Genomic DNA, 22,631 nt, shown 5'->3' on the forward strand with positions numbered 1-22,631 from the left:
AAATGTAATGTCAACGACAGAAACACAATTACATTGTTAATCGCTAATTATACAACAGGTAGTCGGGCTCTCAATGGATAACAGGCTCTCCAACCGTGCATATATTGAGCACTACTGCACTGTCTCATCAAATAAAGAGATCAGCTGCGTTTGTCACGAAAGGGAGCAAGCGCGCCTCTCTCCCCACACTATGCTAGGCGGCTAGGCTAGCGGTTTTCATCTGAAGTTCAGGGACATAGTCGCTAAATGAGCCATCAAAAAAATTACAAATTCCTATCGAATATCTTAATTACAATGAAATGAAGTTGACGTGTTTTTTTTTAGGGCAACGGTTGTATAACCGTTGCCTTCGGCTCGTTCCTGCAGCAAGGCTGTCGGGCCAAATAACCGCGATAGTGCACACCCTCTTGTGTAATATTGCTTAATTATTTGAGACAATTAATGGTCAAGTAAAATGTCATAATTGTGACTATTGTCTCTGGTGGAAACCTGATGTCCAATCCAACTTTATTTATAGAGCACATTTAAAAACAACAAAGTTGACCAAAGTGCTTTACAAGAATCACAGCAAATCACAAATAAAAACAATAAAAACAAAGATGAACATAAAAAAAAAAAACACAGATAGGCATAAAATAGAAACTCAAAAACAAACACAGATAAGACTCACTCTGGATTAAAAGCTTGGGAATAAAAATGTGTTTTAAGACGGGTTTTAAAAACAGAGAGTGAGGGTGCCAGTTTGATAGTGAGGGGGAGTTCATTCCAGAGCTTAGGGGCAGCCACAGAGAAGGCTCGATCACCCCTATGAACTAGATTTGATCTAGGGACCACCAGCAGCAGCTTGTCAGCTGATCTCAATGTCCTTTTGGGGACATAAAGTTCGAGGAGATCAGAAATATAGGTTGGGGCTAGTCCATGAAAAGATTTTAAAACAAACAATAAAATCTTAAACTTAATCCTAAAGTGCACAGGGAGCCAGTGGAGTGAGGCCAGTACAGGGGAGATGTGGTCACGCCTTCTGGTGCCTGTCAAAAGGCGAGCAGCCGCATTTTGAACCAACTGTAACCTTTGAAGGCCGCCATGGCTAACCCCCAAATAAAGTGCATTGCAGTAATCAAGGCGAGTGGTGATAAAAGCATGAATCACTTTTTCAAAATCCACAAACGATAAAAAAGGCTTGGCCTTTGATAAAATCCTAAGCTGAAAAAAAGAAGATTTATTTGCTTGTCCATTAAAAAATCACTGTCCATTTTAACTCCTAGGTTTGTTACAGTGGGTTTAAGATATGGTTCCAGGGGGCCTATGTCTAAAACGAGTGTACTAGCAGCAATACTGGGTTTAAAAATGATAATTTCCGTTTTATCCTCGTTCAGATTTAAAAAATGTAAGGCCATCCAGGCTTTAATGTCAACTAAACATTTTAGTAGCTGGTTCACAGGGGTAGTGCTGTCACGTTTTATGGGGAGGTATATTTGGGAATCATCTGCATAAAAATGGAAAGACATGCCATGTTTTCTTAAAATCGATCCTAGGGGAAGTAAATAAAGTGCAAAAAGGATTGGTCCAAGGATCGAACCCTGAGGGACTCCAGAGTGGAGGGGGGCAGGGGATGACATGGAACCACCAATGTTGACTGTGAAACCTCTACCAGTGACATAAGACTTAAACCATTCCAGTGCTGTGCCCTTAATACCCACACCGTGCTCAAGACGAGAGATTAAAATAGTGAAATCTAAAGTGTCAAATGCAGCCGTCAGATCTAAGAGTAATAAAATGGCAAAATCACCAGAATCTGTCGTTATTAAAAGGTCATTAAAAACTCTTAAAGTGCAGATTCCGTGCTGTGACGTGCTTTAAAACCGGACTGGAATATCTCAAAAATACTATTATTATCTAAAAAGTCCTGTAATTGTAGGAGTACAACTTTTTCTAAAATCTTTGAAATATGTGACTAGGTCTGGTACTTTGTTCCTTATGTCTGCATTGGTAATTTTTCTTTTTTGTACAGATTATCCAAGTACAGAATCTAAGCTTTCATATGATGTATCATTTGTTGAAATTGGAGCATATTTGAAGAAGTTATGGACATTTTAAACTTGTTGCACCATAAAACCCAAAGTGCTTAAAAAGCCATTTGAATGCAAGGAACATTTTGACACCTCTAGGTAGCCAGAAGTGGGTGTGACAATGGGAGGGACAATAGGTAGTTACCTACACCCCTAAATCACTCCCCCCAAGTCAAACCACACCCACAGTGGTATAGCTGTCAACTTCAAATTTACTTTTATTCCACTACAATTATTTAAAACTACTATTTAGTAGTAGACCTGTGGTAATATATTGTGCTATAGTGCTTGCAGCCATGTCAGAAATAGTGGCCAGAGGTCTTTTCTACCTCCTCCCCTCCTTATATGCTCATCCTGTCATTTTCCTCTTTTTGTAGTTTTTATTTTTCACTAAAATAGTGTATTACAAAAGAAAACGTTTTTACAGTGTAAAAAAAAGTCTATTACAAAAGAAAGTGTTTACAGTGTACTCTTTAACGTCGGCTACGAAGCTTGCGGAGCATCTGCTGTACACAGCTAAAGCAGACAGCTAAAGCAGAAGCACATACGGTCTTCTACAGTTTGGATCAATGGATTTACACGTTTTCTTTCTTGGGAGCATTAGCAACACAGAGCACATTTGCAGCCCGTTTTGTAGTAAGAACGCGGGAACTACAACTGAACTATAAAGCTGACGCCTCATTATCAAAACTAGCGCAAATGTAACGCTCTCTGTGTTAACGGCGACTGCTTCTCATAATAAACATCCAGCGCTAGCGCGAAGCTAACGCTATAGCGTATCTCGCAGCTCGGCCACTCGTCTGTAGTAAAACATAAAGCCCCGCCGTTCTCGAACGCTTCTTGCCTTTTGTGAACATTATATCCAAAAAGTAAAGGTCCTTTGCCGGTCTCTCATCTGTTTACTTCATAAGCGTGGAAGAAAATCGAAGCAGCTTGTTGAAATAAAGTTTATATCGCTCATTTTGTTCCTTTGTTTTTAGACACGCTACCTCCCCTGGTCACGTGGTATAGACACAACGAATAATAGTGGGGAAAATAATGCACCGGCTGGCAAAATGAGCGATATAAACTCTTTATTTCAACACGCTGATTGGATTTTCTTCCACGCTTGAAAGGTAAACAGTTGAGAGAAGTGTATAGGACCTTTACTTTTTGGACAGAATGTTCACAAAAGGTAAGAAGCGTTCGTGAGCGGCGGGGTTTTATTTTTTACCACAGACGAGAGGCTGAGATGTGAGATACGCTGTCCATTACGAGAAGATCTGTGGTTTTTCCCGCAGGACAGAAAAGGCAGCTTTTCTTTTCTTTTTCTTCTTCATTTGGTTGTAGGCTACTGTGTTAAGCAGAAGCCTACTATGATTTGTAATGTAAACGCTGAGTAAGTGAGTTCAGAGTCTCTCAGCAGTTTATTTATTTAATGCTTAAAGCCAGTGAAACAATTAATAAACATCGACCGATTCAAGCGGTGTGTGCGTGAGGAGGAGGAGGAGACGCTTGACGCTATGTCACCAATGAGCCCTTACGAGGCAGGAACGGCTGCGCACCCTCTCGTCTGCATGTAATAAACATAAAATACGGTTCGTTACTCGTTACTTCGGCGTAAGGGTGATGGAAGCCTACTTTACTTAGTGGAAACACTCAGAAACCCCCACCTCACGTCTAAAATACACTTTAATACACTTTTTTACCAGAGAATAAACTTTTTCACCGGAGGTTTTAGTTACTCCACACCGCCCTCTACAGACCTTGTCACTAGAAATGTCCATTGACCACATTTTGCCTTCTGGTGAAATATTCTGTTATCTGGATAAAAAAGTGTATTTTAGACGCGATGTTGGGAACTCTGAGTGTTCCCACTAAGTAAAATAGGCGTTCAACTCCCCAAATCCGTCTTTGTTTTGGTGAGTAGTGAAACTGTATCTTTTATTTTCACTACAGACGAGTGAGTGTGCCGCCTGTAATGCCAGCACAAGGACTCATGATGACATAGCGTTTTCAACACCTAACCCATTTTCCACGTTTTCTTTGTGCGTCCGAGAGCGACTGAGATCACGATGTATACATAAAAAAATACATCCTTCCAGAATACTGTCTTCAGCAAACCGTTAACATTAGCGAGATGAAGTTAGTTACTGTGTGTAGACTGTTTACAAGCAGATAGCACGCTGTATGGGCGTTAGGCCTGGGGCGGTATGGACATTTTGTTACCGCGATTACCGTCTTCCCATTTACCGTCGGTACTGCGGTAATTACCGCACCCCCGTATCTATTAATTAAGGTTCGGCGATAAGCCAAAATATTGCAATCATCTTCCCAAAAGTCGCCTCTCCACAGCATAGAGTATAATAGCTCCACAGCCTGACTGCCCGAGTTATACTTCTCCGTACAGCACAGCGGGTATGGCTTTCAAAGGAGCAGATCTACAAGCTCACAACACATCGCATCCGCGACGCGTTCTGAGCTTTTAGATCTGCACTGTCGGGTTACCATAGTAACGTAGGCTAGCTACTTGGGCTTTTCAGACACAAACAGCTGTGTGAACAAACCAGAGGAGGACGGGTAGTCAGATCGTGTACAGTGATTCTGTAAACTCATGTCACGTCTCAACTCTCAAATCGCAGTGATTGAGTGCTGCTATATACAGGTTTTAGTTACAAGACTTGACAGAAAAGGTTATAAAATCGCCGACGCGACGGACGGGGGCACAACGTGCGACGCGATGGAAAAAGTAAAATAGTTTCATTTTCGATTTTAGTCCACGCGGCCCGCGCTCAGCCAGTAATCCGTATGAATAAAAAAAATATATGCCACAACACAAGATATGTATTAACATCCTTGTGTCGAGTGGATTACAGAAAGTTTATGCTGCTCCGTCATAAGAGTTGTGCTCCGTACTCTCCTGCCCTGCATGTGCACTGTGTGCAGGGTCTGTGACTGAGTGACGTATGTGGCTTCCAACGTGTGGTACACGGCCCAGAGCAGAGCGGCATGGAGCGCATGCGGTCCTCGCTTCTCCCCCGTTTTAAAACTCGCTTGTTTTCCAATAAAAAATAGACTTTTTTTTTTGTCTTTTTACCGCGGTAAGCACACTGACACCGCGGTAGACCTCGGTATACCGCGGTACGGCGGTACGGCGGTTACCGCCTCCAACCCTAATGGGCGTGCTGAAATACGAGACAATGCATTCCTTAGACCAATCCTTAGACCAAGCTCCATTCTCTGCCTCCTAAAACAGCAATAAAACTCTCCCAAAGCAAGGCAACTTTGCTACACTAATGTTGCCATATACCGACCTTAACAAAGATATCTTATGGAATGAAAACCCTCTTCTATATTCAAACTGTTATATATAGAAAAAAACGAAAAACAAAGAAAAATTTAAATCAATCTTATTTTCGCATTTTCTGACTTTTAAAATGGCCGACATTTGGACGTTTCCTCCAGCCTCAGTCACATATGTTCAAAACGGTTACTTTTCAGGAATCAAATTCAAAAGCAAAGGTAGCAGATCTACAAGCCCGGAGTTTGGAGCTTGTTGATTCGATACTTTTGTGTGATTCTGTGGTATAATCAAAGCCAATGTTTCTTAAAGTAAGTTAGTTAAAATGAGTTCATATAGCGTCACAATCATTTAAACAACTTTAACCATTATTGTACAGTATACGTCATAGTGCCGTGAGCTTGTAGATCTGCTATTTTTTTAACAATCGTGAAATTATTTGCTTTTGAATATTATGTTTTTTAGTTTTTTTTATTACATTTTTAACTCAAATCTTTGCTTCTGGGGGTCCAAATCATATTTTGAGATGGGGGTCCGTGGCCAAAATACATATCATTTTGGTGGTCCTTGAGTTTTGAACACCACTGATATTGCAACAGCAAATTTATTTTTTTGTTTTAACACACATACCCTGCCATTTAACAATACCTTCGTACTCTCATATGCCCCTGTCTCCATAGACTTCCATGTAATTCATAGTGCACGGATCATGCACACCCATGCCTAGATAATGCACCACGTGTGTCCACATTGCTCACAGCTTTCAAACAAAAAAATACGAATGGAAATCCGTTCAGGCATTCATGAGTTAGCAGCCATTATGTTTTCCTAAAATGTAAACAAAGATGGCTGCCATGTTTGAAAGATGGGGTTGCTATGGGGGTTAAACATGCAATTTCGCGATTGCTATCATGCCTACTACATTTTTTGGGGTCAAAAATTGTTTTTGAAAAAAAAAAAATGAAAAAAAAATGATTGTTTTTTTTTTTTCAAAAACGGGAAATTCTCTGGACTGTCGGGCCTGGCAGGGAAAGACATTGAAATAATCTTGGGACTATCGGGCCTGGCATGCAATGAGTTAAGATTGTTTTGTTTTGTTTTAGAATCGGCCATTTACTTAAACCTTAATGGGTTAAGTGAATGTACTGTCATGAAATATACATATTTAAGTTAAATCTTTATTGGCTGAGGAATATCAGTCACATTCATTCTATTCATCTATTGGCTGAGGAATATCAGTCACTCTTTTTTTATAGCAGTCACTTATTTTTACCCTTGTTTTCTCCCCAATTCAGTTGTTATGCCAATTTATTAACCAGCTTGGTTGAATGCTAGATTCTGATTGGTCAATCGCTGAAATCAGCGGTCTGTTATAAGGCTCAGAGCACCTGCTGCACTCAGGCTGCACTGCGTGAATGTAGTGCCGTATCCAACATGTCAGCCATGTAAACAAACACACAGCGTCATGTACAACTAAACGTTGCTCTCAAAATGTGTTTTAAAATATTTTAAGCGAGAAATAGACAACGCAGTATCAGAAAATGCATTCTATTTGATCAGCACTTCCTTGTTTTCCAAGGCGACTGTGTTGCACTCCCCACGCCCACTTGGGGAACATGTTCAGCAGTCTGTAAACAAGGAAATACTTTTTTTAGTTTTTAATTTTGAGTCAAATTATTAATTTTATGGAGTAGCCTGTTAATAAGCAGGATAACGACTGGCTCCTTGGTCGTTCTCAAGACATAATGTCTCGAGAACGACCAAGGTCGTTCATTAGTCCGAAGGTTCATTAGTCCGAATTTGTTAAGAATACTATGCCTAACTCTAACCCTAACCCTAACCTTAACCTCGGGGACGGTCCCCTATTCAGAAACACCGCTATTCCGACGGACCCCTATTCCGAAAAAAAATTGAAAGACACCTTTATTCCGAATATAAGACTCTCATCCCCCCCCCCCCCCCCCTCTCTCAACATAACGTGCGCATGGATGCACTGACTGTGTCACCACTCGACAGTGAGTACTGAGTAGCCTTTTTAATTCATTGCTCATCTATCAACCTTATGAAACAATTGCGCAGACCCACGCAATTGCCAAGACATGGTATTGTATTGTTGGCATGAAACATGATTGTGAAAGCAGTGTGCCACATGCAGACACAGCCTGCGCGATTATAGTCCAATGAATTCTCTTATGCAAGATTGAAGCTGTTTTTTTTTTCTTTTTCTTTTTAGCCTATTTTTCTTTCAATTCGTTTTCAGTCCCATGCAATGCAGTAGGCCTAATACTTTAACTGTTGCCTATTGGCTGTTTCTGTTTGTGCACCTGCTTGAAATGTATACATTACATTAGGCCTATTATGTCCGGTATTTTTTTCAGATGTCCGTAAATTTTAATCATGCCGGTCACGGTGACCGGCAGTTTAAAATCCTAGTGGCGAAGTCTGAAATAATGGACTTCATGCTCATATAAATGCCTACTTCTGCTGCTGACTGGACATGACAGTGAAATTAGAATCATTTAGGAGAGAGAAAGGCCTTCTTCTGAATGTGTGAGTGGCTTATTGGAGGGCTGTAGGGCCTATCTTTGATGCGAGCATCTGATGGTTACATTTCAACATATATTGTTTTATTACGTTGTAATCACAAGATTGAGAGAGAGAGAGAGAGAGAGAGAGAGAGAGAGAGAGAGAGAGAGAGAGAGAGACAGAGAGAGAGAGAGACACAGAGAGAGAGAGACGGACTGCGCCTAAACTCTGTTCGAACGGTGTGAACGGACTATAGGGACTCATGAAATAATAGCCTAAATAATAGGCTATTCGGAGTAGCGGGGTCTTATATAAAAATTGGAACCACCGCTATTACGAATAATGGAAGTCAACGTTCGAAATAGGGGTGCGCCGGAATAGCGGTGTGTAACCCTTAACCTCAGTAGGACTAATGAACCTTCGGACTTATGGGCCGTCCCCATACGCACAGGCGAAAGGCACAAAGTCCAAATGAGTAAATCATCATAATAACTAATAATGATTTGGCGGCCGCTCTCCATACCGACATGCTGCCATTCCGACGCTGTCTTCTAATTGACTTCTAGAGGTTAGGGGTTAGGGTTAGGTATAGGGTTAGTGTCGGAATGGGGGGATGTCGGAATGGCAGCATGTCGGAATGGGGGGATACACCCTAATGATTTATTTGCTTCCGCCTAGTATAATCACAGCATACATGCGTGATGCGTTCTCAACTTGTGTGCCCTGCTCGAGTGAATCGGCCCCACTCCCCCTCTCCCGCACCTGGTCTGGCAGTGTGAGAGAGTGACTGTCAACGTGCAGTTTAATCCCCACACCCCGCCTCCCCGCTGGCTAGAAGTGACTGATGGAAGATTCCCCCAACAAGAGGCAACAAGAATCGGGGGGCAGTGAAAAGAGAAAAATCACACCCGTGTGAACGGAGCGGTGGAGGCCTGCGCACCTTGAGGTATATGCAGGGGTTGAGGTATATGTAGTAGAAGTAAAACTATTGGAAATACTCAAGTAAAGTACAAATACCTTAAAATGATCTAATTCAACTGAACTCTCAAAGGGCTAGTGAAATGTCTGTGTGTGTGTGGGGGGGTGGGGGGGGGGGGGTGGGGGGTAAGGGGGCTGGGCGTGTGTGTGTGTGTGTGTGTGTGTGTGTGTGTGTGTGTGTGTGTGTGTGTGTGTGTGTGTGTGTGTGTGTGTGTGTCTGGCCTCTTCTGGGCTTGTGTTGACCTCAATGATCCCTGACCGATTGACCCCTTGCTGTGTCATGCTGTGGTGTCGTGTGGTGTGGTGTGGTGTGGTGTGCGTGTGTGCGTGGTCAGAAGAGGTATTGCCAGGTTACAGACATACAGACATAACCAGCCAGCCACGGACACATCGATATCGATTCAGAGGAGCGGTCTTTCCACCGCTCAAAAATTAGCAATGGTTTAACAACTATGCAGAGTTAGAATCGCACAGACACCCGAACGAAAAATCCTTGTGAGGGGGGCACCAACAAGCCACTCGTGAGTATACAGTAGGGCACCCAAACGGGCAGCGGTGGCCCTGCACCTAATTGACTTCTAGAGGTTAGGGTTAGGTATAGGGTTAGTGTCGGAATGGGGGGATGTCGGAATGGCAGCATGTCGGAATGGGGGGATACACCCTAATGATTTATTTGCTTCCGCCTAGTATAATCACAGCATACATGCGTGATGCGTTCTCAACTTGTGTGCCCTGCTCGAGTGAATCGGCCCCACTCCCCCTCTCCCGCACCTGGTCTGGCAGTGTGAGAGAGTGACTGTCAACGTGCAGTTTAATCCCCACACCCCGCCTCCCCGCTGGCTAGAAGTGACTGATGGAAGATTCCCCCAACAAGAGGCAACAAGAATCGGGGGGCAGTGAAAAGAGAAAAATCACACCCGTGTGAACGGAGCGGTGGAGGCCTGCGCACCTTGAGGTATATGCAGGGGTTGAGGTATATGTAGTAGAAGTAAAACTATTGGAAATACTCAAGTAAAGTACAAATACCTTAAAATGATCTAATTGTGTGTGTGTGTGTGTGTGTGTGTGTGTGTGTGTGTGTGTCTGGCCTCTTCTGGGCTTGTGTTGACCTCAATGATCCCTGACCGATTGACCCCTTGCTGTGTCATGCTGTGGTGTCGTGTGGTGGGGTGTGGTGTGCGTGTGTGCGTGGTCAGAAGAGGTATTGCCAGGTTACAGACATACAGACATAACCAGCCAGCCACGGACACATCGATATCGATTCAGAGGAGCGGTCTTTCCACCGCTCAAAAATTAGCAATGGTTTATCTGCTATGCAGAGTTAGAATCGCACAGACACCCGAACGAAAAATCTTTGTGAGGGGGGCACCAACAAGCCACTCGTGAGTATACAGTAGGGCACCCAAACGGGCAGCGGTGGCCCTGCACCTGCCGGTGAGGAGCCCCCACCGGGAGGACATAGAGCATTTGAAATAATAGCAATTGCTTGAAATAATCAATTATTTTGTCATAATCGTCAATCATGTTGAAAAATATTCATATATTTTCAAACATTTTCAAAAATAGTGGAAATAGCTGATCTACGAGCTCACACACACACACACACACACACACACACACACACACACACACACACAGATTCACCGCTCCACTTCGAACCGAGGTTTGATTTTTTGTAAGTATAACGTCAAATATGTCATTACTTTGTATATTTAGTAGGGGTGTAACGATACATTTTAATAGCGATTCGATACCTATCACCATACATGGTCGATATTGGTTCATTCATGGCGATACGATACGATTTCGATTAAATTATTTAAAATCAATATAGTAACTATTTAGCAAAGAAATTAAATATGTGTGAAAGGTGTGGATAGTGCAGGTTTTTAAGGAAAACATCTCTTATTATGGATAAAAATAAGTAAATACAGTGATTATCTGCCAAATACAAGGACATTGTATATTGACAAACCTGCACCTTGACATGAACACAGAGATATTACACACATTTATCGATAGACCAGTGTAGCTTTATGGAAAGTAATTAAACCCCTCCTTTAAAAAATGTCTTCTTAAAAATGCTAAATACAATGCACAAGTAGGTAGTATCGATACAATTGATTCTTTGCACTGCCGATTCGATACGATACAAAATAAAACGATACGATTCGATTTTAGCTGTTTTTATTTCGATATACTTCGATTTTTTAAGTTAAAAACGATATTTCGATACAGTTACTATGTCGTTACACCCCTAATATTTAGGTTATGTGTCATATCTGCCATGTGCCAAAAGCCAAACAGAAATGTAATTGTCAATGACAAAAACACAATTAAATCGTTGATCGCAATTATTTGAGTGGCAATTAATCGTCATGTAAAATAAAAATGATAATTGTGACCGCTCTACTCCCTAGCCTGTAGGAGTTCAAGCATTGACCCCCGAACGCATGTTTGGGTAGACGCCCGACTAAGGATTTGAACCAACAACCTCTGAGGTGATGGGCTGGGACTTTACCGCTGCGCCACCTGAGCTCATGTCATACCCATTCTTTTCACCGATGTGTGTGTGTGTGTATGTGTGTGTGTGTGTGTGTGTGTGTGTGTGTGTGTGTGTGTGTGTGTGTGTGTGTGTGTGTGTGTGTGTGTGTGTGTGTGTGTTCATATTGGGAAGTCTCGGTAATGTCCATAAATCAGTTGTGAGAGGCCTGCAGATTGCAGGAATGCCCGAGAAGCCAAGAGCTAAGGCATTGGCAAAATTATTTTCAGTGTCAGTGATAATTGGCAGTCACCATATAATGCTTCCTGTGCCCATGATCTGTAACATGATAGTCAGGGGATATCTTAAAAAGTCCTGGAATAAATTCCTTACCAAAACATTTCTTCACCAATGTGTTTGTAAAGGTGTCTAGTAACACATCTCACAAAGACTGAAATTCAGTTTCCCTAGGAAAATCTTTGACAGCTAGGGTAATTCTGGGTCTAATTCACTAACTATACACTATACTATAGGGCAGGGATGTCAAACATACGGCCCCATACATTTCTGAGCATTTAGGGGAAAAAAGTAAGTCTCTAGCCCATTCCTGTCAAGAGTTATGATTGTTTTAAGAATTAACCTAACTAATGTCTGTACACTGCAGGCTAGGTTTCTCCCACCAGCTGGCAGTGATTGAGTTGATTGATTGGAATGTTAAGGGACCAGCTCTCTCTCTGTCTCTGAAGATGACAGCATTGCTAGAAATGGGGTGGGGGGTCTGGCTATGAATAATACCTGAACATACCTACAATATTCTTACTGTACTCAAAGATGACACATATTAGACATGGAAATTAATGTTGTTAAGAAAATAACTTATTTAAAAAATATAATAATAATAAAATGCAAAAGTTTTATTATTCAGATATGTTATGAATATGCCATTATTGTTCATTACTTTTAGTCTTTTTATTATAAAATACAATAAAAATAATTATTGTCCTGCATCAATAATATATTTTTTTAGCCATTTACAAATTATAGCAGAGACTATCAGGAATTTAATTATTCTATTATCAAATGGTTTATTCTTATTGGCACTTCTTAAAGGAGTAGTTCACCCCCAAAATGCCATGGAGCCAATGGAGACTCATTCCTAAAACAGAAATTTGATTACAATAAATGCATGCCTATTGATTCCGGATAGGGACCCAACCCATCCGGAATCAATGGGGGGGAAGTGTACTATTATCAAATTTTTGTCTTAGTGCGACAAATAAAATAAAAATATATTATTGAACTCAAGTCTCCATGGCGTGAGTAATCAAAGAAAAAAAAGTCATTTTGGGGATGAACTACTCCTTTAAACAAATAACATCTCTCGTACCTAACTGCAACTGTAATACCAATAATGAAAGTAGCTATTTTACTTAATAATGAACACAATTTGTAAAATGATATACTGCTATACTGCTTGCTATAGCAGTGGCTGAGACGACAGGAAGAAAAACAGAGCGAACATGTGCGCGAGTGTGTATGCCATCCGATCCGCGACTGGTTTCGGCCCTCATCAAGTCGCCTTTCATCCAATGCGGCCCTCACCCCAAAATGAGTTCGACACGCCTGCTATAGGGGAAAACATCACTCCCAAAAAATATGCTTTAAGTGGGATGTGAGGGGTCTAACTAGGTGTTTTTGATTATTCTGAATCCATTGCAAGCATTTGTTTTGCACAAAAAACATTCAATGGGCTAAAAACAGCCCATAAAATGATGGTTTAGTGATGAGTCATCACTTTTCAGTGGTATGGGGGTCCATTTCTAGCCCAAGGAATGTTTTTGGTGCAAAACAAATGCTTGCAATGGATTCAGAATAATTAAAAACACCTAGTTAAACCCCTCACATCCCACTTAAAGCATATTTTTTGGGAGTGATTTTTTTCCCCTATAGTATAGTGTATAGTGAGTGAATGAGACCCAGAATTACCCTATCTGTCATTTTCCTAGGGAAACTGAATTTCAGTCTTTGTGAGATGTGTTACTAGACACCTTTACAAACACATTGGTGAAGAATTCTTTTGGTAAGGAATTTATTCCAGGATTTGACACTATTTCTAAAGATATCCCCCGACTAATATTGTTGTCGAGCTTCCCGAAGTTTGTGCATCTATCATTGTTTGTGTTCAAGAATGTCTTGTTAAATGGGAACGCAAATAAATGTGTGCAGGGACATGCAGAGAACGTTAGAGTGGCAGGAGCTGCAATTTCTAGAAGGGCCTTTTGTTGAAAATATCGAAAACAGCAGACCTCCAAGGTCACAACGCGTCGCAGATTTTCGGTGCGTGATACCACACTGAACTAAGCATAATCAAGTCAATACTGGAGATGTGGCGTAACAGCATGGATTTCTACACAGAGAGGGCAATTCTTTCAATATAAGACCCTGCGTTCAAGTTCAGGAGAGTTTGGACAAGGCAATTCTCTTGAATGCTGCCTTCAGGTATGGCATGGAAAGAGGGCATTTGCATTTCTTTCACCATAGTAAAAACTGCATTCATGGTCTGGAAACGGATAAGGGCAGGGGCTCAAGCCCCCTTTGATGTATATATGTGTGCACGTGCCTGAGTGTGTATGAGTGCGTGTTTGCGTGCGGTGCGTGCTCTTACTCGGGTATTCTCCTCCGGCAGTGTCCCGGTGAGTCTCTGTTGGTGTCAAGTGGGATTCCCCTAGCTGATGATGATGATGATGATGGTGGGATTCCCCCGGCAGGGTCTTAGCGTCACTCGCGTGGACAAATACGAGCAGCAACAACACTAGGGAGGAGGAGGAAGCACGACACCTGCGGCAGACCATGTCTGTCTGTCTGTCTGTCTGTCTGTCTGTCTTGTGAGTGAGCGAGTCTGCCTGTCTGTCATGTGAGTGAGCGAGGAAGATGCAGCCGATGATCCGCCGCGGCGAACCCTGGCAAGAATTAGCAGAAAGAGCGAGAAGAGGCAGTGGCGTCAGTTCAGAAAAAGCTAGCAACAGGCATGATATATTTATTTTAAGAAGTACATATAATATATAATTATATATACCTATAATATAATTATAATACCTTGTTAAATTGTTACTTTGTTAAATGTTGCATTTGTAGTTATTTTACTGTAATTTACCAACATAATAACCCGCACATAGACAAAGAGACATTCATGGATTTACATTTATATTAAACCAACTTGTATCTTCCCCCCTGGACCCAGGGGCAGCTGCATACCCCTGCCATACCCAATTGACGCCCCTGAGAAGAGGCACAATCTTATGTATCTAAAGTCTGTCTGTTGATGTTGTTGGTGTTGTCACCACAGCGTTGTTGTTGTTACAATGGACCTAAAAGTGTGTTACAATAACTTTTGACTGTACTAGCTGGTCGACAATCGCGTTGTCCAATTTTTTTTTTAGTAGTAGTAGTAGTAGTAGTTTTATTTTGGTCATTGGAGCAATACAACACATTTTCATTCATTCATTCATTCACATAAATAACAGACCAAAAAAGGAGTAAGCTGAAGCTAAAAGAAGAAAAAGTAACGACAACAGAAAATCGATCACGTCGTAACAACGATTAATAATGTATTGCCAGTGTATTGTCGTTTACTTAAAGCTATACTGTGTAAGTTGCTCAACTAGTGGTCAGTAGCGGTATTGCTTTTTTCGGCCGTTTTTCGGCCGGAGTCGTCGCGGACCACCGCCGCGGACCACCGGAGCGGCGCCAGCAAACCACCGCGACCGATAGTAATCCGTGGAGGGGTAGAACGCATGGTAGAACGTAATTTTCTGGCCAGGATTTGTGGATTAAGAGGTTAAAATCCTTCACCATGGTAAACACTGTAGCCAAGCGGAGGCGCTTCCTGGAGACCAGAGCAGATAAGCTGTGATTGGCCGGTAGTGTACCATGTGTGCATGATCGGCGATGTGATTGGGCAACGTATACACAACGTATACAGATGATACAGATGATGCAGATTACGTCATTTTGGCGCGAAATCCCGCCCCTGTCACTGCTAAGAAGAAAACATATAAAGAGAAGGCTTCAGAAGCTGAAAATAACGGAGTGGGTGTTCTAAAACTTTAGCGATTTAACAGTTAGGACAATTTTAAGATTTGTTTTATAAAAAAAGTTACATGGTACAACTTTAACAATGGTTCTGTGTGTTTTTATAAGGGCATCGTGAGGAAACAACAGCCCGTTGTACTGCTGCTGCACGTGCTTCGGCCAAGCAGCTCTAGTATGTCACTACCCAGTCCATGATGAGCACACACACACTCGCTTGCGCACACACACACGCACACACACACACGCACACGCACACACACACACACACACACACACACACACACACACACACACACACACACACACACACATAGCTGCTTCTCTAGCTGACTGACTGCTGGCTGAACTCCTGTAATAGCAACAAGAAGCAGCTTATAGGTCTAACTACTCGTAGATACGACGTCGCTGCATGTCACTGTGTATTATTGTTTATAGACCGGTTTCTTGTTTACAAACATTGAGACTAAATGCACAGCTGAATGTATCATGTAATCAATTCCCACCAATCTCCAAACCTGTTGTTTTGGGGAGTGCTGCATGGTTTCTATTTATTGGCTAATTTTGGTACCGACCCATCAGTGTGACGTGGACCAGAAACCCGTCTATAGTCTTTGAATGTCTCTACGAATTGAATTACACCGGACCTATGATGGAAAGGAGCCCCGAGGGCTTATCTGGGCTTATCCTTTTTAGCATTATTATTTTAGCATTTTTATTATTAGGCTGATTAAGTCTGTGCCACTACCCTGCCTTTTTTGTTGCAAACAGTTAATCAAGTAATTGTGAATCAATCAAAAACGAGCAGCACCTCAATTCTCCTTCACCTCCCTGCACGTGTGTCACATGACGTCATAGTCGATCATTATTCGACGTAGTTTGTAATCCAGCTGGTGTCGAGTTATCCCTCCGACATGTATGCAGCCTGCTCACTAGTGTCACTAGTCCAGCTAGAGCTGTATTTAAGAATGCTGTGTGTGTCCACTGCACAGTGATTAAATGTTAAAACAGCTTCCCATAGAAACGCGTTCAGTCCGGCTCTCTGTAGCGGTCAGGTCAGGTGGTCAGCCTCCACGCTAAACAGTCTATTTAACCACAAGAGAGTGTTTGTTGCTGTCGTTAATCCAGTCCAGCCAGCAACTCCATCTGTCCACCGTACAGCGTCGGATCAGCCTCCTCGGTTTGTGGTCCAAGTGTTCTTTAAACACACACCGAAGAGATCAGCTCCTCCGGGCTCTTCCACTTTCTATTCAAACACACTACGGTAGAGTCACTCACAGCGCACACACACAGAGGGAGCGACCAGAGGAGAGGAGAGGCTAGATGGTGGCGCTAGGGGCGGGTCTACTGCAGGGTTGCCAGGTTTAGTTATTGCGAGAGAAACAAGAAAATTAATGTAAAGCGCTATATGGTTCCCAAACGTTTAAAGCAGGGGTTCCCAAACTTTTTTGGCTCAGGGCACCCCTATAGAGCATCGCAGTGAGGTGTCAGAAGCAAAGTGGCCATTCATTTTTACAGGGTTTTTCATTATCAGCCACAAAGTCGTAGCAATTCAATGTAGACCACTAGGCTGGTGGTTGTAAAATGGTTCCATATGCTCCTGTAGAACCCCCGAGTATGTATGCAATCACTCTAGTTTTAGTAAAAACATGTTTTAATCAAGATCGCACAGAGAAGAACTGCATTACCCATACTGCTAAAACTATACATCCACACTTGTTTTTTTGCATTATTGTTTAGTCTTTGAATGTCTCTACGAATTGAAGTACACATGACCTATCATCAACATCAACAATCAGAAACATCAACATCCCCAAAATGATTAAATAGAAGGGCTACAGTAGATTGATTACATCCATGGTAACGGTATTCAAGGTAAGTTAGGTTGCAACCTTACTGTGTACATAGACTTGCTATCTATGCAGTGCTTGCTCCACCATCATATAAACTATTTGTTGTTAGAATGTTCCTGTCTCCTGATCAATATGCAAAAATCACGATACAGTATTATTAACTATATGATGGCAGAGCAAGCACTAGTCTGCACAGATACTGTAGCAAGATATATATATATATATATATATATATATATATATATATATATATATATATATATATATATATATATATAAAGCTTCACTTTAGAAACAAGCCCAAATAAGCAACTGTACATTTTAGAAACAAGACCAAACAAAGCAACTATCAATCATACACTTAGAAACAAGCCTAAAAAAACACAACCCACAACTACCAATATTTACAAGCAACTTTACAGAGAGAAAAAAAAAACAAGCTCAAAGTTGCTTATAATAAGCAGACGTGGCAGCAATGATCTACTAGCATTATCCCATTCAACTCATCTCTCTCTCTCTCTCTCTCTCTCTCTCTCTCTCTCTCTCTCTCTCAATTCAGAGGGGATTGCTGTCATGGGAACCATTTGTATTCATAAAAACAAAAACTAGAAGAATACAGATGTGAAAACGGAATTTAAATCATATTCCTGTCTGTCTGTCTGTCTGTCTGTCTGTCTGTTCTGTTTTTAATTTCAATTCAAAGTGCTTTGTTGGCACGGAAGTTTCTAGAACAATGTTACCAAAACATTAATGTAGGACTACCATTTTGCTTAAATATTTGGACAGAAAACAATAACAATACTGTGCGTTAACACAATTTATAGCCTATATAGGCCAACTTAGTAGTCTACCCTCTCCGTGCGTGCGTGCGTGCGTGCGTGCGTGCGTGTGTGTGTGTGGGACATGCTGGGCCCCTGATTCAGCCCGGGAAAAAGAGTTGGAGAGGCCATCATTGCGCGCTATAGAGAGAGAGCTCTCTCTATAGCCCCTTTTCCACTGGCCCAACTCCACACCACTCCACACCACATCGCCCACTTGTGCCAGGTTTTCCACTACAAGGACCTGGGTAGAGTGGTGTGAAAGTGGTACTAAACAGGGTACTAAAAAGTATCCACTCTAGAGTAGGTCTGAGCTAGGCCACACAGGGCCAAACACATCATAATGACTGATCACTCACTGGCTTTTCATTTAGACTACCATGATATAGTTGTAATACATGATAATAGATTCTATTGTGTTATAACCACTATTATAATCTATTATAGTGTATTATAATTATCATAGTAATACATTGATACTTTATAATGTATTATAATCACAGTTATAATCCATTATAGTGCATTATAATTAGGATAGTTGTAATACAAATTTATATTGTATTATAATCACAGTTAAACGGGTCAATTTGTGTCTTACCAATAGGGGTACTTTTGTGTAATGGAAAATGTAGATATTTTTATGTGGTGCGGTGTGGTGTGGTGTGGTGTGGTGTGGTGCTAAAACTGCAGTCGAAAAGGGGCTTATAGTGCTGCTGCTACTCAAAGACTTGCCATTTCAGATCATGACAAGTGACAAGCCAGTGGGCCAATTAAATGAGTTATATTTTGTCATTGTCGGGTGGAAACCTTGTATGTCCAAAACCGTTCGTTTTGTATTTATCTTTTAAAAAATGATTTAAACTAGTGAAAACTGCCACACAGCGCCTCGCGGTGCGAGGCGTTGTGTGCTTGTAGATCTGCTGTTTTCACTACTTTTGTGCAACGGCCTTGTATGATGAAGCAGGGCTTTGCTTTGCGAAAAAATTTACACATTTGAAACTTGGAGATACAAGGTTTCTGCCCGACAGTGACAATTTACTTTCTTGGCCACCCAGCCCCCAAAATGGGACGAAGGCCGACATTTTATTTGTATTTTTTCCTAATGGCCGGCCTGGACCGGCCGGGAATGAACTGGCCGTTCGGGAGTTGTCCCGCTTTTCCCAATGGCCAGCACGTCCCTGGTGTGTATTATACTACTGCTGCTGCCACTACTACTGAGCCCCAGGGGGGTCCAGGGGAAAAATCCGCCTAAAATGTATGCCCAAATTGGAACAGTTACAACTACAATGATTGTGGCTAATCTTGTCCCACCAAATGTCAGCTAACCCCTGAAAATTCACAAATGCAGTGTAAAACATCACATTTCTCTTACCAAATATTCCTGCTGTGATCATTTAGCTAGGAAAAGAGGATTGAAAAAGACCTCCGCCTATGGAAATTTTGCCTTCTGAATAGTGAATGAGCCTCAAGACCTCATTGAAAACATAAATATTGAATAGAGAAATTGTTCATCATGGTGTCATCAATTGATAGGCAAAATTGTATGAATATATTCCAAACTATGTAAACTCTACAGATGTTTTAGTGAGAGTAGTGCTGTAATATTAGTAATGTTAAAGTATAGGGTGAAAAATTATAAAAACGTGTAACAATAAGTAGTAATAATACTGTAATATGAGTAATGTATGGATGAAAAGTACAATGGCAGCTGATTACTATGCTGTAGGACCACTGTAACAATAATCAACAATGAAATTGTAGTTTGATTTGGTCTCTATTGATTTATTGACATTTATTGATAGCTGTTCAGAGGTCAACACCTTTTGCCCCCGCCGGCGGGGGCAATGGGGTTCAAGAGGTTAACAATTTAGGCATTTATACAGACACTCTTAATCCAAAGCGAATTACAAGAAGCATCAATACATCATCCTGCAGCAGTCATTAGCCTGCAGCAGGTCTATCAGCCGTTCAAAGTCTACATGTTGTCCTTAGGGAGGGGACGATATGAACATTTCATAATCATGATTATTGTGACGAAAGACATTGCGATTTACGATATTATCGCGATAATCAAAACATCCAATAGCAGATCTACAAGCTCACAATGCGTGGCGTTGTGATCGGCTATGTTTTGGCAAAGACATTTGATAGAGAGTGAAAAAAAAGACTATCAAGTAGGCTTACGTATATTATAAGTAACTTTTACCAATTATTTTAAGTGGGACCGGATTTGCAGCTTGGCAAATAAAAGGTGAATTGATCCCAGTGCATGACGGAGGACGATATCATGATAAACGAGCACAGGTCTCCACCAGGCCACACAAATCGGCCTGTTATAGCGCCACCATGAGGCTGATTTAAAAAATGTGGGGCAGAGGTTCTGAATTAGCATCCAGGGAGTGTGTGTGCTCAGTTTGGCAGCGATCGGGCCAACGGCGCCGGAGATTAGCTGGTAACAACCAGGCCACACAAATTGGCCTGTTATAGCGCCACCATGAGGCTGATTTGAAAAATGTGGGGCAGAGGTTCTAGATTGGCATCCAGGGAGTGTGTGTGCTCAGTTTGGCAGCGATCGGGCCAACGGTGACTGAGATTAGCTGCTCACAAACTGCGAGGACGCACGGACGCACGCTCGGACGCACGGACGGACGGACGGACGGAGGGGAAAACATACTCTCCCTCAGCCTTCGGCTGGTGGAGACAATTAAATCTCCACAATACGATTATCGTGAGTGTTTTCTTTGTTTTTTTATCATGATAAACGATAATGGCCGAGTTTCCCAAAGCGATTTTAGCCCATCGTAGCTCACGCATGGTCGTAGAGACCAAGCCCCGACCCTCGTGTTCCCGTGTTTACATGGGTTCGGGCAGAGAGACTTATTTATCCCCCTACAACTACACCAACATTCAGATTTCACAAAGTGCTTAATAAAGTCTCACACCTGTCTAAATACGGTACGGCATTCTATAATTGTATGCTCCGCGTTCTTTAATAAGAAACCTTTTTATCTGATCGCATTCTGTTTTCCCATGTATGTCCTGGCGTTCCCCATGCGCACCAACCACATTGAGATAAACAGACGGTGATCGGATAAAAAGGCTTCTTACTAAAGAAAACGGAGGATACGGGTAATTATAGAAAGCTGTACCATATTTAGACAGGTGTGAAACTTTATTAAGCACTTTGTTTGTGAAATCTGAATGTTGGTGTAGTTGTAGGGGGATATATAAGTCGCACTGCCCGAACCCATATGGACACGGGAACATGGCGGTCAGGGCTTGGTCTCTACGACCATGCATGAGCTACGATGGGCGCGTGTGTGTGCGCGCGCGTGCGCGCACACGTGTGTGTGTGTGTGTGTGTGTGTGTGTGTGTGTGTGTGTGTGTGTGTGTGTGTGTGTGTGTGTGTGTGTGTGTGTATATATATATTAGTGCTGTCCGAGTTAACTAAATTAATCGCAATTAACTCACCGTTATGTTAATCGCGATTAATTATTTTAATCGCAATTAATCGCATATTTACAAACATTGCTACAATATCGGCAATAAAGGTCCATCCCTGTTGATGTAACAAAACATACAAAGTATAATTAAAGCATAAAGGTGGCAGATCCTTATACCCATCAGCTGCAGTCTGTTTAATGCAATACCATTATGATTTATTCAGGTTTTTAATTGATTTCAAATAAAAGATTAACATACTTTCGCATACATCCAGCAAATGTTTCCACTACCAAGTTAATAGGGCCACAAAAGACTTGAAAGATATCCCTCTAAGTTGCATTGTGACCTGATAAAAGCTGATGAATTATTTGCGATTAATCACGCGATTAACTACATAAATAATGCGATTAATCGCGATTAAAATATTTAATCGTTGGACACCACTAATATATATATATATATATATACACATATATATATGTATATATATATATATATATATATATATATATATATATATATATATATATACATATATAAATATATATTTATATTTATATATTTTATATATATATATATATATATATATATATATATATACAAGCACATTGCTACATTGCTTGTAGATCGGCTGTTTTCAATACTTAAATCATTTTTAAAATGATAAATACAAAACAAACGGTTTTGGACATATAAGGTTTCCACCCGACAACGACGAAATATAACTCATGTAATTGGCCCACTGGCTTGTCACTTGTCATGATCTGAAATGGCAAATCTTTGAGTAGCAGCAGCGCTATGGAGAGAGATCTCTCTCTATAGAGCACAATGAGGGCCTCTACAACTCTTTTTCCCAGGCTGAATCAGGGGCCCAGCACGTCCCTGCTGGATAATGACATCACTGGAGCGGGGCTTCCAGGCGGGGATAAAGACGCGGGCAAGGACCAATGAGGATAACGAGTAGGACACAGGATAGTGACGAATGGAAAGATAAAGAAACAAACATGGGTGAAGAAGCAGCGGTAAAAGTTATTTGGACGTCGACGATGAATGACAAATTAACAGAGCTGTGGCAAGAGTCAAGAATGATT

The 22,631-nt window shown here is 41.5% G+C and overlaps 1 protein-coding gene across 1 annotated transcript in view; it reads right to left on the reverse strand.

The window, feature by feature from the left end:
• adam15 (ADAM metallopeptidase domain 15) overlaps window positions 1-16,402 on the reverse strand; it is a 168,254-nt gene extending 151,852 nt beyond the window's left edge. The window contains exons 1-2 of the mRNA XM_080753863.1: window positions 16,236-16,402; window positions 14,001-14,295 (exon numbers count right to left, since the gene is read on the reverse strand). Coding sequence (XP_080609989.1) covers window positions 14,001-14,187 — 187 coding nt within the window. The 5' untranslated portion in view covers window positions 14,188-14,295; window positions 16,236-16,402. The remainder of the gene's footprint in view (window positions 1-14,000; window positions 14,296-16,235) is intronic.
• Between the last annotated feature and the right edge of the window lie 6,229 nt (window positions 16,403-22,631).

This window comes from Nannobrachium achirus (genome assembly GCF_963921795.1).
Source record: "Nannobrachium achirus genome assembly, chromosome: 2".
NCBI classification, from domain to species: domain Eukaryota; kingdom Metazoa; phylum Chordata; class Actinopteri; order Myctophiformes; family Myctophidae; genus Nannobrachium; species Nannobrachium achirus.